The following is a 17,072-nucleotide window of genomic DNA, read 5'->3' as shown; positions in this document are numbered from 1 at the left end:
TCTTTCTGCCTCTCCCGAGATCTCTCCCTCTGCTGATTGAGGGCGTCAATGGTCTTCTCCTTTTGGGTGACCATCTCACTCTTAGGCCTAATAATCTCCTGGTCCCTCTCCTGAATGGCCCTATTGAGCTCGAGGGCTTCCTTCTTCAGTTTACCGTTTTCTTCCTCCGATTTGGTGATTGCAGCAGAAAAGCCCCGGCTTTTCTCGCGGAGGTCATTATAGTAACATCCAATCTTCGGATTAAGTGAAGGGTATAAGCAAAAAAAAAAAAAAAGGGTACCTGATAGACCGAGGAGAGCATAGCCTCATCGGCCATGTCCGGAGGCTCATTCAGAACCTTGAGCTTATCCTGCTTCAACAAGCCCTTGGTGACTATCTCCCTGGCTACCCGGCTGTCACCCAGGCCGGTGTCGTTCTTTTGAACGGCCCAGTTAGGCTGAAAAACATTGCCTGGGGGCCTTGCTGGGGGGATTGGACGCCAAGGACCACGTCTATAGGCCTCGAGGATCCAGCTACCCGGCCGTAGGCGCCCACGATCTTTACAGATGTCTTTTTTTTTTTTTTTTTTGAATGGCAATCTTTACCGATGTCTTGCTCCCCCTGGGCGGCGCGTCTTGCACTGGTGCAGGACTAGAAGTCTCAAGGGCCTTCCTTTTCTGGCCCTGGCCCCTCCCAAAGGCACTCTGCCTTACCTTCTCCAGTGCGGATTGCTTCTGCATCTCTGAAATTCAACAGGACAAACTGGTCAGTAGTAACAAAAGAGAGACTCAAGATCAAAAGTAGCCTAAAACCACATACGTGCCTGGGTCGCAGTACTAATGCCGAGCTCGACAAGAATCTCTTCCTTAGAGAACTCCACACAGTGAATCAGGCCTTCTCGTTGCAGCTCCTCACAGACCTGAGCAAATGTAAGCTTATCCTCGCCCTTTAGGACCGGCTTGCGGCTTAACACAAGCGTGTCCGGGGTGTCCCATTTTAAAGGAACCGGCCAAGGCTCAGTAGCTCCGTTGTCCTCGATGTAGAACCTGTTCTTCCATAAATGTATGGAGGTTGGAATGCCAGTGATCATCTTCACCTCAGGACGTTGGCTTATATAAATCCAACCTCCGTCCTTATGCCTCTTCAAATGCGCGCACGTACGGAACAACGGAATGGACAAGTTTCTTTGGAGCCGGCCCCGGACCAGGTACATAAATCCGATCAGTGTTCTCCATGAGTTCGGCGCAACTTGAGCCGGAGCCAGGCCGTAATATCGGAGAACCTCCGCGAAGAAGGGGTGCAGGGGAAACCTAATCCCGGCTCTTAGGGAATCCTCGTAGATACATACATCGGTGCTATCGTTACAAGCCCCACCTCCCTCTATCGCCGCCCTCAACCTGAATCGCTCGGGAATGCAGTACCTATCCCGAATTTCCCCCAATTTGGACTCTCAAGGTAGTTCTCGTAAAGAGCCTGAACGTTGTACGGGGATTGGCGTCCATCCGAGCCTCAGCTATGACCTCTGCAGCCCGGCCCAGAATGAATGTGGTGGACGCCTCAGCAACATCACTACCTCCACTCGCCTCTGCCCGGTAGAAGCTGTCCGTTTGGACCGGGATGGTGTTTAAGTCTAAAATCACCTCGTCCCCGCTACTTACGGGCTCGTCAAGAGCAACTACATTAATCTTAGGACCTGCCATGTACGGGCCGGGAACCCTGGTTGGATTGGCTTGGGTCCTTTCCGATGAACTAGACCCTGGACTGCTAGAAGAGGTGGATTCCTCTGAAGACGACCTAGAGCCCGTCTCAGAACTAGAAGTACTACTGGACATCGAGAACACAAAAGAAAAGAGAATCAAATTAAGACGCGCTAAAAAGAAGATTACCAGTCCAAAGAGAAAGGCTCCTAATTCACGGATGACTGCGACCGCAAGCTATCACAGCCGAGCAGGCAGAGCAAAAGAGAGGCAGAAATAAAAAATGAAAAGTGAAAAATGAAGGGTGAATACCGCTTCTTATAGCCTTGAGGCTTGAGGCGGTTGCATTCGCGAGCCAGGTGGTGCCACGTGCGAGGTTGAATATGGAAAAACTTCTAAGTGTTTGAGCCCATCCCAAGCCGGCCAAGATATGACACGTTTCATAAAGCGACAAAACTCTGCTCGTCCCAAGCAGGACAGAATATGACGCGTTTCGTAAAACGACAAAACTCTGCTTGTCCCAAGCCGGCCAGGATATGACGCGTTTCATAAAACGACAAAAATCTGCCCGTCCCAAGCCGGCCAGGATATGACGCATTTCATAAAACGACAAAAATCTGCTTGTCCCAAGCCGGCCAGGATATGACGCGTTTCATAAAACGACAAAACTCTGCCCGTCCCAAGCCAGCCAGGATATGACGCGTTTTATAAAACGACAAAAATATGCCCGTCCCAAGCCGGACAGGATATGACACGTTTTATAAAACGACAAAAATCTGCCCGTCCCAAGCCGGACAGGATATGACGCGTTTCATAAAACGACAAAACTCTGCCCGTCTCAAGTCAGCCAGTATAAGGCGCGTTTCATAAAACGCCAAAAATCTGCCCGTCCCAAGCCGGACAGGATATGACGCGTTTCATAAAACGACAAAAATTTGCCCGTCCCAGGCTAGACAGGATATGACGCGTTTCATAAAACGACAAAAATCTGCCCATCCCAAGCCGGACTGGATATGACGCGTTTCATAAAACGTCAAAAATCTGCTCGTCCCAGGCCGTGCAGAAGGGTTGGCCGGACAGATTATCACGCCTCACATTTCTGGTCGTCCTAGGCCGTGCAGAAGGCTTGGCCGGACAGATTATTACGCTTCACAGTTCTGGTCGTCCCAGGCCGTGCAGAAGGCTTGGCCGGACAGATTATTACGCTTCACAGTTCTGGTCATCCCAAGCCGTGCAGAAGGCTTGACTGGATAGATCCTTACGCTTCATGTTTCTGGTCATTCCGAACATCAGCTCATTCAACCAGGATTACAACCTCTCATGCTTCCCCAAGTCACCACAATGACTTGGAGAATCGGGGGGCAACTGATGGGATATGAAAAGCAACAACCAATTAGCTGTTGACACGTGGCCCACGAAAGGGCCCACCCAGAAGTTGACACCAGCGTCAGGAGTAACCAGGTAATCCACCTAGTGCAGGTAAAATTTGGCCCACTCATGGGCTGCCACCTGTTTGGGGCAGGTAATTCAACTACCTCAGGCTCTCACTATAAAAGGCCTCCTAAGGCTCAAAGGGAAGGATCGAATCCCCAAGAGTGAGAATCCTTAAAATTGGTTTTTCTCCTTTTCTGTGCCCATTACTGACTTGACTGTCGAAGGGCCCATCCGGAGCACGGCTCCGGATTGGTCTTCTGAACGGGTTCTCCCTTGCGCAGGTCACAGTTAATTAGCCAGCTCGGACTACCAGGACTGGCCAGATCAGCTCTTTCGTCACTGCCTCATCTGATACCAATTTTGGGACTAACACCCTTCATTATAAATGTTGTCTGTGGTCTTACATGCAAGAAATTAGTGCCTGCAATCCTTGTCATTTTTGTAAAAAATTAAGGTAGATTTAACTATTGAGAGACTTTTGCACACACAAGGATTTTTTTTAAAGGTAACAATTTTATTGCAATGAAAAATTATTGCAGTGGAGAGACAAGGTCCTTTTCCCACTAGTGTAACATGTTACATAAAGACCAACTACAGAACTAACTGCCCCCAGTCAAAAAAGAAGACTGCAAAACCCTCTAGATAATCCTTGACTAAAAAACGTGATCTGCCTGATAAATAACGATATCATCTCTATCTGCCCTATCTTTAGCGAGTTTGTCAGCCGCTTCATTAACCGACCAAACAATATGCTGAAACTTTGGTGATAAGGCTGCAACGAGGTCCCCTCTTTCCACTACAATGCCTGCAATCGCCCAAGGACCTAAGGCTTTGTTGGTGGCCCAAGATATAACACTAGATGAATGGCCTTCTATTATTAAATGGCCACACCCATGAATTGCAAACCACCTCAAACCCGTGCACATGCTTCCGCTTCATTAGAGTTGCAAATGCCTACCGTACCGTAGTTAGACAAAAGAGTGGATCCCCTAGAGTCTCTGAATAATCCACCAATCCCCGCACGACTTGGATTTCCTTTGGAGCTGACATCAAAGTTCAATTTAATCCAACCATTAGGTGGAGGGTTCCACTTAAGCGCGATGGGCGGCTTCTTCTTCTTTTCAAAGATTATAGTCTTCAAATTTCTGAAGACGTCCCCCTAGGCTGTAACTTGGACCATCCTTCCCAATACCACTCCACTCTATGATATTCGCTTTGACTTCAAAGGACCTCTAAAAATACGTTTATTCCTTTCCTTCCGTAAGTGCCAAATCAAAGAATCAGGAACAGGTTTCCACATGGCTCTACCAACATCTCCAAACGGCCCTGCAATCCATTCAAGTATGATCCACTTAATAGATCCTTGGAGGGCCCACTTAAGACCAAAAAAGCAAATTGTTCTCATCCAAAGCCGGAATGAAAAGGAACATGTACAAGAAGATGGTCCAAAGATTCCTCGCTGCAACAACAAAAAATGCATTGACTTGCCAATTGAACTTTCCTCCTTTCCAATCGATCACTCGTATTGATTTTCTTCCTTACCACAGTCCAAGCAAAGGCCACAACCCTGGGAGGAGCCGCTAATTTCCATATTCTTGAGCGTTGAGATGCTTCCCGATCTAAGGATGCCAACCTGTAGAAAAAAGAACGAACTGAAAAAGAACCAGAGGGATCAGGGGTCCAAACACGACAAAAGATGGGTGAGCAATAGCACGACTCAAGACGGGACAGGAGCAAGGACAAGCCATGAATTTCACAATCTTTTAGGTCCCACCTAAGTCGAAGGGACCAAACTACTTGCCCATCCCCCCCCCCCAACCCTCCATCCAAATAATCACTCACCCTCGCCTCCCTGTTGGACGCTAAAAGACCCTTAGCTAAGTGAGACGTTGTTTTGCACACACAAAGATGTACCCACATGACCATTAAAAAAAGGATGCACCCACATGTGTATGCTGTGGATGTGTGCCACTAATGTTTACTGATAGACTTACATGGGATTACCACAAGGAATTAGTGCCTGCAATACTTGTCATTTTCGCAAAAATTAAGGTAGATTGAACTGTTGAGAGAGACTTTTACGCACACAAGGATGTACCCACATGTGAATGCTATGGATTTGTGCGACTAATGTTTACCGATACAATGAAAATAGAAAAAAACGACTAATGAAGTATTTGGATTTTGAAAATTCTCTGGTAATAGTGAACATCAATAGATAAGAAAATAAAAGTTTTAAACTTACGATGGTAATGGACATGTAATTGCTGCAATTTGAATTGTGTGAATGTAGATAAGACGCACTGGCATAGGACAACTTCGGAGGTAATGGCTTAGGAAGAGAAAGGGATGAATTAGGGTGTTTTGGAAAAGCTTTCGGGAATCTGAAGTAAGAATTTAGGCCAAAAGAAGAAAGCTTGAGAAGTAAAATTTAAGTCCCAATTTGGATTTGGTATCAATTTCTATTTTAGTAGCTAGACCAGATGATTGGGACAGATTCACCTATTGGATCAAATCCAATTTTAGATGGAGGATCAAGAATCGAGGACACTGTCAAATTTTGAGATTAATCTGAACCCAAAAGGTTTTGATCTGATCAAAACACAGATCTGTAAAAAATTTGCATCACAATCCAGAATTAGGGTTTCCTTTAGATCTGAATCTAGGGCTTTTATCTTTGGGTTGCTAAGATCAATTCTATGTTTTTTTTTTTTTTTTGAAATGGCCTAAATCACGAGATCAATTCTATGGTTCGAGGTGATGTTGAAGATATGAGAAGAAATAGAGATAGAAAAGAGATAGATGGTTGTTGGAATCACTCCAAATCCCCCCTTGGCATCATACTTTGGGAATTCTTAGGCCTCACACCCTAGGGTCGTTTCCAAGGATCACACTAGAGAAAACAATGGAGATACTTTTTATAAACATTGAAGGCAACCAGCTTCAATAATTTGTATTGATTCAGTTGTCTAGAAAGTAGAATCTAAGCCCTTGGGCGTACATAAATAAATTGGGGTGACAACCGCATGAAATTTGATCTTGGGACTCACTCCCTTTCTTAGAAAACTTGTATATTAACCGTTCTCTTATTCTAGATTCTTCTTTGGCCAACAAGAAATAGGAGACAAGCCTACTTTATTCCCTTGGATGTTTTTTTGGTGAAGTTACATCCCATCATAGGCTAAATACATCCTTATGGAATCATGGACACATTCTTAAGCAAATCAATTAAAGTGGCAGGCTCTCTCTTGTATATGGATATTGTTCTACAATAACATATGAAATAAACTATCGTAACCAATTTCTAGGTAAATCTTTTCACTAATTCTTCTCTTAGACTTGATTTACTTAAAAGTCAGAGACATATTGGGATGCATTTATGAATATATTAACTTCATATGCAAAGATGGATCCCTGATTTTTTTATTTATATGCCAATTACAAGTTGTTACGTGTAGCGATTTTGCTCGTGGTTTTTCAACCTTTCTAGCAGTGCATGTAGGCAAGATAGATACTAGTTGTATACAGGAGGAGGTGTCCAACCTCAACCCCAGCTAGGAACTACTAAGGTCTGCAAAAACCAAAATCTCACATCTCCTTGCTCCCTAGGATCTGCGAATCCATGAGCATGGATTTCCTACTTTGCTACTTAAGGACAAGTATGTGTCAATAACAAGTAACATATCACAAATATTTAACTTTTAGTACCCATTAATTGTCTTGAAAAGAAACTTTTATTGATTAACATGCGAAACATACTGGGTTTTAGGGCACCAATTCTAACATTATCATGTGTTACTGCCTCTTGTTGAAATAATTTAACAGAAAATCTAGCCATTCTTGATGTAGTCAATGACAAAATCATCCTCTATCCAAGTCACATAGGGGTCCCATGGTCCTATAAACGGTTTACTTAAGCTGCTCAGTAGACTGTGCAACTGGGTCACAAACTCTTGTGTTGCCCACCAACTTTCAAGGGGAATCTGGACCATTTCTTAGGATTTTGTATGCACAATATTATACTCAGTGAACCTTTGCTACAGTACAAACCATATGTATCTGTGTGCTTTTTTTTTCCCACAATCTTACAAATGTTGTACAAGATCAACATCTCCACCATTACATCTATTAGTAACTGGTTGACTGAGGCTTTATTCAAGCAGGTTGTACCTTCCTTGTCATCTATTTCATCATTTTCGTTTCTTTTAGCTCATGGAATAAAATAACTGAAAATCTTCTCTTGTAGCTGGTCCACAACATACGATGATTTACTGTCAACCAATCAACCTTTTTCACAGTCAATTCCATTAACTGTAAGCTTTCTTATATCTTTATGTATATCTTCCCATATTTTCATATTTTTTTTATTTTTCCTAGAATTAATTTTCCTATCCAAAACCATTTGAAGGTTCTTAATTAATGGCATCTCATGGTGAGAAACATGCAGGAGATGGTAGATTTCTTAGTTGACATCTGGCATGAAGAAGGGCTTTACGATCAGTAAGACATAGTAGCTGTTGACTCTAAATTTACTGAATGATTAGAAGGAACTGGTTTTCTTTTTCGAAATCACATTAATTTAACAGGTTGACTGTAATGAAAAAACAATTTGTTGTAAGCATACTATGACACATGTTGGGAACGCATTTTTCTGCAAGGAGTGTATAACACCCAGTGTAAGACTTTGAAAACGAGGAATGAGTAATTAAGAGTGCTAACTTTCCAACTTCTCCAAAAGCTTAAGTTGTTGGAGAAAGGCGTTATTTATCTTTTATACTTTTAACACTCCCCCGCACGTGTGGCCCACTTGGCAAACACGTGGCACATGTGGTCCCACTTTGGGCCGACCATCGCATGTGGATTTTTGCTATCTGGGAGGTTTGAACTCGAGACCTTTGGCTTTGGTACCATGTTAACTTACCAACTTCTCCAAAAGCTTACCAACTTGTCCAAAAGCTTAAGCTGTTGGAGAAAGGCGTTATTTATCTTTTATACTTTTAACAAAGAGCATTGGGAGTTCAAAAACACGGAGCTTCAAACTTTTTACTTCAGTTTTTCCATAGTTGCTAGGGTGGGAAACGGATTTGGGAAGCGAAATGGGAAACGGAAACGGAAAACGCAAGAAAAAATATAGAGGGGAAACGAGAAACAGGAAAACACTAAAAAATGATATGAGAAACGTCTTAGGAAACACATTAGAAACGTTTCAGAAACAATAGAGAAACGTTAATGAAAACGCATGTGAAACACAAGGAAAACATGAAATATATGGTTTTGTAGATTTAAATTTTGTTAAGTTCAAATTTCTATTTGGATATTTCGTACTTTTAGTTTTTATTATGGTATATGCTATTGTTTTCCTTTGTAATATCTACTACACAATTTTTTATGTATGTTTTTTAAAATGATTTCCATTAGTTTCACACATATTTCCCACATGTTTCACATACGTTTTCTACAGGTTTTCCATACGTTTCTTACGTGTTTTATACAAGTTTCTTATATGTTTCTCATGCATTTTGGAAACAAGTTTCTCACCTTTTAGGGGAAACGAGTTTCCCACCTTTCCGAAATGCTCTTTAGGAGAAACGAGTTTCCCACCAGCCCAAGGAGATTCTGGCTACTATGAGTTTTCTTTTTCTTTTTCTTTTTTTTTTTCTTTTTTTGATGTGTTGGGATTATCGAATGATACTCAACTCAACTCAACAAAGCCTTTGTCCCAAACTAGTTGGGGTCAGCTAAATGAATCCTTTAGAAAAATTGAATGATAGGTAGTGAATTATCGAATGATGTGTAGGGATTATCAAATGATAGGTAGTGGTAATATTGAATTTACTTTCATGTAGCAGCCAAAATATTCACAAGAAAGGGCATATCAATGTTGATACATTTAGTTTCCAATGAATTGTTTTTGATCAAACAATGATCTTTTGCTTAATTTGATTGTATTGCCGTCTTTAGTACTAACAATCTACAACAGCTGAAACAATAAGGTAGTAGTTCAAAGAAGACTGAAAAGTGAAAGAGCTTTTGTTTTGTGATGCCTAAAAACCTCATTGACCAGATTATGCGAATGTAAATTCAAGTTTCAGAGCCAATCAATTATTGTTCCATCTAATATTTGTGGCATTTTATGGAACCCAATTAACATACCCATCTGATGAATGGGCGCCAATCATAATTACATAGTTTGGATTCAAGAACAATTCGGTAGAGAAATGTTTGAAATAACTGCGAAAAATTAGGGAAACATGTGTTTTAAATCTTGTCAATATTTTGGGTTAACTTCAGACTCTCTCTCTCTCTCTCTCTCTCTCTCTCTCTCTCTCTCTCTCTCTCTCTCTCTCGCATGTGTGTGTGCGCGCGTGTGCGTGTGTCCCCAACTAGTTTTGTTCACATTCGTTGACAAAAAAACGCATTATTTGATGTTATGATTGCATGATTAGCTATACATTGGGGCCATAGGTGATCTAAAGCAAGGCTCCTCAGATGAAAGTAGGGGTGCAACTTGGGTCGGGCTCAACCCAAACCCTGTGGGTTCAAGCCGAAAAAATTCGGGTTGAGTTCGGGTCTGGTTCGGGTTAAGGGTTTGGCAACCCGACCCGAGTGAAACCCGACATTTTTTATGATTTTTAATTTTTTTTTAAGCTTAAAAACTCGGATTGGGTCAGGTTGAACTCAGGTCGGGTTTAGGTTGGGAAAAAGGGTTCCTCGGGTCAGGTCGGGTTGGCGTCAACCGACCCGAGTTGCACCCCTAGATGAAAGGTAAGGAAAAATCAAAGGTGACCCCCCTATGAATCATTCCTCTACATGCATTGTGAGCAAATGTATATTTATAAAATAACTATACATAAAATATATGTTTTATATTCTTCAGATTTATAATTTTTTAAAATTTTTAATGAAATATTAAATAAATTTTAAAAGAAAAAACATTCTTTTTGCTATTTAGTGTATTATGTGGTATGTGATACTGGTAGTTGTTAAATAATTTTATTTATATGAAGTGTACGTGAAATGTGGTGTATGTGTACAATGTATAAATAGCTTGTCTTTATTTTTCTAGAGATATTACGTACTGTCAGATTGTCAAAATGAAGATATATTGGTTTGCTTAATGGGCAGACAGAAGATTATATGCAATTATTGTAGACAGAGGATTAGGCAACAATTCTAAGATTGAATTACCTTGTAAGTGGTTATGGAAAAATGTTGCAGTTCGTAACTAACCCTAAGGATGTTAGAGAACTTATGTGAAAAGATAAAAGGAGTTGATGTAAGAAAGAAACTAAGACCAAAATGCCTAGACAACGATGATGAAGATGGTGATATTATGTATCGATATGATGTCGAGACAGATAGATGATGGAGTGTATAAGCATCATGAGAGAGTAGTTAGCTAGTGGCCACTAGATGAGCCAAACCATCGTGCTTAACTTCTCCAAGCTAGATTTTGGCCCGTCTCGACTTGCGGTGGGTGGCGTAGTTCTAGGAAATGTGGGGGGTATTTGAAGGGCTAGTGGGATAGTTTGAGGGAAGATAAGCGTAGTTCAAGGCCAGCCGCATGTGAGGAGACTGATAAGAAGTACAAGGTAGAGAGATTGATGATGGATATGAGCTGGCTAGTAACATTATGGACGTAGAGTTGGGGTCCTTGGGGATGAGTGGTCATTGTCTTTATATTGTGTGGTTCACCGTCATTATGTTGTACTACTTCATTCTATTATACATTCTTTATGGAATTAATTAATTGAGAATGTTTCACTTCTTGAGGATAAATTCACCCCCTTCTTCCAAAATTCCCAACTGAAAGTGACATCTTTCTATCTATGCGGCAAAGGAAATGCATATTGAATCAAAATATGTAAACTTCATCCTCACTTTATTAAACCCTTTTTGATCGGTTATTTGTAGCTTTTTGAGATTTGTATAATCATTTAATAATAATTTAAAAGGTTATAAATTAGATAAAGGAAGAGTGCCTACCTTATTTCCCTATATCCAATATTTCTCTTTTGTTTAGAACCAATTTCTTTTTTTCAAAGATATTGCATTTTAGATTGGGCCATCCCTCTAATGAAATAGGATCTCGATTAATTGGAGTTTCTTTTGTGTGTTGCATAATTCTAAAAAGGCTACTGTTATTTGCACTATCATGTTTTGATGATGACACAAACTTAAGTTGTCTTTTATTATGAAACCAGCTGTCAAAAGCTATTACAATTCCCAAAAAGCACGTATGGTATTAAAAAAGGAAAAGACAATGTGAGTTTGTGTCATCATCAAAATATGGATGTGCAAATATCAGTAACCTTCTAAAAACTTCAAAGAATCAAATTTAGAGGAGAGATGATAGACTGAGGCGCCCTTCCAAAAACCAGTCACAAGGCGCCCCAATGGTCGATCTCAAAAAAGTGGCACTAAAAAACAAGAAATGTTGTTGACAACTATTAAATTAAAGCAGCAATAAATGCACTTTGTGGACAAGGATCAATAGGAGGATCTACACATGAGGTGACTGGTTTTTTAAAGGGAGCCCTTTAGTATATCATTCCTCAATTTAGAAAAGGGAAAATTACATTTACACCCCCTCTAGTTTCGACACATCCACTTCTACCCCTATAGTTTAAAACGTGACAACTACACCCCCTGTAGTTTCAGTGGGTTTTTTTAACTGGACCGTGCAAACGGCACGGGGGAAATGACCCATTTGCCCTCTATTTTAACTCGACTGAAAAATAAGAAAACAACTGTTTGGGTTTTTATCCTTGGGTTTTAACTCGATTGAGCTAGGGTTTTTGCCGTCTGGTTTGTACGAAGAGGAACTACGATTTCCCGTCATCTTCAACCTTGGAACCATCGATTCTAGGGTTTCTAAAATCAATCGTCTTCTCCAAACGTTTCAGGTTTGTAAGGTTTCTATATTTTAATGTCATGTTTATACTATATTGTAGAAAATGATTGGTGGGTATTAAAGTATTTTAGAAACTCTTGTCTCTGGATATTCATGAGGTTTCAATGGCTTTTTTCCAAAGTTCCCACTGAAAACGAAGTTTCTGTTATTTTTTTAACAGAAATTTGTCAGTTTAGGTGTTTTTTCCATGTAAACCGTAATATTAGTTAGGGTTTATCAGTATTTTATTGGTTATTGTGAAATGTGGAATTTTGTGTGCAGAAACCCTATCTTGTGGTCCCAATTTGTGATGTTATTTTCCCCCCTTTTTAGGGCTTTTTGTGGTATCTGTGCTGCATATGGTGTGACTGTGGTCCCACTTAGATGTAGATTGTTCACATTCAGTATGTTGCTTTCAAATGAGAATATTTTGGGTTCCCCCACTTGGAATTCAGTGTCTTTTGGTTTGAAACTAGGGGTCTCCCACTGCAATGGTGCATATGTTGTGGTCCCCCCCACTGGAAATTCCATGTTTTTTGCTTTGAAAGTAGGGGGGTCTCCCTCTGCAAATGAGTGAATGTTGTGGTCCCCCCACAGGAAATTCCATGATTTTTGCTTTGAAAGTAGGGGTCTCCCTCTGCAAATGAGTGAATGTTGTGTTCCCCCCCTCTGCAAAATCAATGGTTTTGCTTTCTAATTAGGGGTCTCCCACTGCAATTGAGTATATGTTGTGCTCTCCCACTGTAAGGGAGTGTATGTTGTGCTCCCCCTTTGCAAAGTCAATGATTTTGTTTTAAAATTAGGGTTGTCCCAGTGCAAATGAGTATATGTAGTGGTCCCCTACTGGAAATGATTACATGTTGGTTTGAAATGATTATATGATGCTTTCAAATGGTCCCCTTGTATCACTGGTAAGTCAAATGCAATGCTTATATGTTGTCCCTTTCAGTCATTCTAGTTTAACTTTGTTCTTTACCTTTATATGGCAGTGATGGCCCCTTGGTTTCTCACTTTCGAGGTGCATCATGGTGGGAAATTTAACTGTAATAAGAAGGGGTATAAAGGGGGAACTGTGAACCACATTGATGACATCGACCCAGATTTGCTATCATTGTTTGAAATGCAAGATATGGTGGGAGAGATAGTTGGTGTTCCTATCCATTTGGTTATGTACCATAGGGTCCCAGGGAGAGGTAAGCAATGTGGTTTTCGAATGATCGATTCCGATAGAGATGTCCTAGAAATGATAAACCTTCATAAAGGGCATTCTACAATTCAGATATATCTTGACACTCCCTCATTGCCAACGGGTGTAGTTGATGTCTTGGGAGGGACATCACAAAGACATGTCCTGGGAGGTGATGGAGGTTTGCATGGGCAAGTTGTGGCCCCCATTGAAGAAGAACAAGTTCCTCAGAGTTTGGGTAGGCTGACTGAAGCTAATGAGATTTTGGTGAGGCCATTGGATATCCCATCTCAACAGACTGATGTTAAGGATTGTGTGGTTAGCCAATTGGAAACCCAAATTCCTACAAAGGCAAATGAAGAAAGTATGGGAAAGGAAGTTGAGTCCCCCATTCAGAGAAATTTAGTTGATGATTCCTTTGCTAAGGAATTGCATACCCCCATTCCAACAGCTACTACTGATGAGCATGGTCAGGCTTTCAAAGATGGAGTGCACGCCCCCATTCCAACAGGTGCTAGTGACAGGCTTGGTGAAGCTGTGGGTGATGGTGTGCACACCCCTATTCCAACAGGTGGTAGTGACAGGCATGGTGAAGCTGTGGATGATGGAGAGCACACCCACATTCCATCAAATAGTAGTGATGAACATGGTGAGGATTTTGAAGACTCTGATTCAGAGGATGATGATTTTGTTGTCTCCAGGAGGTCAGATTAAAGCGGGAGTAGTTATGGACTAGGTAGTGAGTCCGATTATATTGATGACTCTTCTAATTTTTTTGGAGGAACTGAATTTGTGGGAGATGTTGTACATGAGGAGGAAGATGTGGCTGGGGCATGTCCAGATGAAATTATACCTGATGATCCTCTGAGGTCACATGCACGTGAGGATGAGGAAGATGAGTATTACCTTAGAAGTCCAATATCTTCTTCAGATGAAAGAGAACCCAAGATAGAGTTTAATGAGCATGTGGACATGGAGAAGCCACTGTTGGCTGTAGGGATGATTTTCAGCTCCCATATAGTCTTTAGAGCTGCATTGAAAGAGTATGCAATTCAGCATGGGTTTGACTTCATGTATGTGAAGAATGAGAGTTCCAGAGTTACTGCTGAATGCAAGAGCAAATGTGGTTGGAGAATACACGCATCTCCTATGCAAAATGGAGAAGGATTTCAAGTAAAAACCTTCAATGCCATTCATAAGTGCCCCAGATCATATAACAACCACCAGGTAACTTCTACTTGGTTGTCGTCAAAATATCTTGAGAAGATCAGGGATGACCCCAAATGGAATGTGCATGAAATACGGAAGAGTATTAAGAGAGATTTCAAGGTTGATGTTCCTAAGTTAAAGATTTATAGGGCCAAGAGGAAGGCTTTAGAATGAATTGAGAGAGGGTATGTTGAGCAATATGCTAGAATTTGAGACTACTGTGACCTTGTCAGGGTTAGAAACCTAGATAGTTCTGTGAAGTTGAAGGTCGAGAGGCCTAGTTTGGATGTGTTGGCAACCTTTCAGAGGCTATACTTCAGTCTCCATGCTATGAGGTCGGGATTCTTGGCCTGTTGTAGGCCTTTCATAGGTTTCGATGGCTGCCATTTGATCAGATGGCTTCCATGGGGAAGCCAAATTCTAAGTGCAGTTGGGAAGGATGCAAATGATTTAGTCTGTGTAGTAGTGGAGGCTGAATTGAAAGACCCATGAACTTGGTTTCTGACAACACTCCTCAATGACATTGGTCCAATTGAGACTCATGGTTGGACCTTCATTTCTGACAGACATAAGGTATACATCATTTATTTACAGTTTCAAGTGTTTATATGGTACTCTAGTTGTCTTTTAATTGTAGAATTCTATAATTGTACCTATCGCCTTGTTATTGCAGGGATTGGTTGAAACTTTTGAAGATATCTTGCCAAATACGGACCATAGATTTTGTGTCAGGCATATGTATAGTAACTTTAAGGCAGAGTTCAAGGGTAAGATTTTGAAGGATACTATGTGGGCAGCAGCATACGCTAGCACTCCGATTGAATTTCAGAGGAACATGGCAGAGATGGAGAAGCTAGATAAGCTAGCTCATGCATATCTTAAGAAAATCAATCCTACATTGTGGTCAAGATCAGCATTTAGCCCTAGGCCAAAATGCAATCTTCTAGTGAACAACCTGTTGGAGACATTCAATACCTTTATTCTACCTACTAGGGGTAAGCCCATTCTAACGATGTTGGAAACCATAAGAAGGCTTCTTATGGAGAGGGTCCAGAAGTAGAGTTCGGATATGGAGACTTATGGAGGACCTATTTGCCCCAAAATACAAGAGAAGTTGGAGAAGGCAAAGGTTGCAGGTTGTGATTGCCATGTCGAATGGTCTGGTGGGGAGGAGTATGAGGTCCAAAGGTATGGGAAGCAGTATGTTGTTAACTTAGGGCAACACTTGTGAATGTAGGAGTTGGGACTTGAGTAGTATCCCATGCATGCATGCTGTTGCAGCCATCTTCTACCAGTATGAGAGTGTAGAGAAATTTGTCCACCCCTACTACCATAAAGATGCCTTCTAGAGGAGTTACAAAGAATTGATTCACCCCATGCCTAGTATGGAGCAGTGGCCATCTTTAGACATGGACCCGGTCCGGCCACCTCCAATAAGAAGGGCCCCAGGAAGGCCAAAGAAGCTGAGGAGGAGGGATGCAGATGAACCCAGAAGACCTACAAATCCATTCAAGTTAGTAAGAAAGCATGGCTCACTAAAATGTAGTAAGTGTGGTCTATTTGGACACAACAGTCGCACTTGCAAAGGGCCAATCTAGGAAAAAAGGAAGTCTGCTTCTCGAGGGAGAACAAGACCATCTACTGGTGATACAGTTGGTGTTAGTACATCTGGTGTTGGGCATCGTAGAGGAAAAGAACCAATCACCAGGGGTTGAGGCAGAAGAGGTGGCAGCATAGAGCAGGTAAAACCCAAATCCTTCTCAAGTCAATTTCCTTAGAATAACCATATATTAGTAATTTTCTTCTAATAAACAACTGAGAATGGTACTTGTTTGGGGTTAAATCAATTGTTATTATTCTTTCTCATATATTTATCTCAATGATACATGTAGCCTACTATTGATATTGAAGGAAGTGGAGGAAGAGGGAGAGGTGGGAGAGGTACTAGAGGTAGTAGAGGTGGGAGAAGAGGCAGCAGTGGTGGACCATTTAGGGTTGGTCTCTACCAAGGCCACTTTTTCTCTTATCCGACGAGACAAGTAACCTGCCTAGTTCTTTTCTTTCCATATGAATCAGTATATATCACTATCAGCTAACTTCTTCTTCTTGGCAACTTTGCAGTCACCTCGCAAATCAAGTGCACCTGGTGCTAGTACTTCTACTATTGGAAGTAGTTTTGTACCTTACTTTGGGACCCAACAGTCATCAACTCCAGGTGGGAACTGATGTTTGGGTCCTCTTCATGCTGCATGTGGGTGTTTTTGATGGATTTTGATGGGCATGCTTGCTTTCAAGTTCAAGAGGGCCAGTGTTTTGGGTTCAAGCAACCATTTTGGAAGTTTAACCATGGATAGTTATGTAAACACTATTTTTTTTTTAGGTTCTACATGTATATTTGGGGGTCAAATACAAAATCTTGGTCGTAACTTTGTCCACCTGCCAGCTGACCAATTTCATAGTTATGTTGGTTGTAAATCTTGGTTGTAATTTTGGAAGTTTATCCATGGATAGTTAAGTTACCAGCTGATAGTTATGTTAACAATCAAGTGCTCTTGCCAGCTGAGCTGAGCTGGTTTCATAGGCCAATGGCATATGTGGTTTTGTAATGCAAATGATAGACATGTATTTCAGATGGGTTCTATTCAATGGCTATGGTTGTGTTGCTTGTATTGAA

General features: G+C 41.3%; 1 protein-coding gene across 10 annotated transcripts in view; it reads left to right on the top strand.

Annotated features, from left to right (window-relative positions):
- Positions 1-17,072, top strand: part of LOC143855500 (uncharacterized) — a 76,031-nt gene extending 58,959 nt beyond the window's left edge. For 3 of the 10 annotated variants that reach the window (XR_013237898.1, XR_013237894.1, XR_013237899.1), the window contains exons 4-6: positions 7,357-7,423; positions 12,993-16,437; positions 16,520-16,658. Coding sequence is in view for 4 of the 10 variants with exons in the window: in XM_077365629.1 (XP_077221744.1) it covers positions 7,357-7,423; positions 7,558-7,610; positions 16,520-16,673 (274 nt within the window). In the remaining 6 variants the exon portion in view is untranslated. Of the gene's footprint in view, positions 1-7,356; positions 7,424-7,557; positions 7,611-12,992; positions 16,438-16,519 lie in introns of all 10 variants that reach the window. The other 7 variants (XM_077365629.1, XM_077365630.1, XM_077365632.1 and 4 more) reach the window with 5 other exon arrangements.

This window comes from Tasmannia lanceolata, unplaced genomic scaffold (genome assembly GCF_043159265.1).
Source record: "Tasmannia lanceolata isolate RefF3 unplaced genomic scaffold, GAP_Taslan_0.1 ptg000021l, whole genome shotgun sequence".
NCBI classification, from domain to species: Eukaryota; Viridiplantae; Streptophyta; class Magnoliopsida; order Canellales; family Winteraceae; genus Tasmannia; species Tasmannia lanceolata.
The sequence above is the reverse complement of the archived record's forward strand: the minus strand, read 5'-3'. Positions and strand labels throughout refer to the sequence as shown.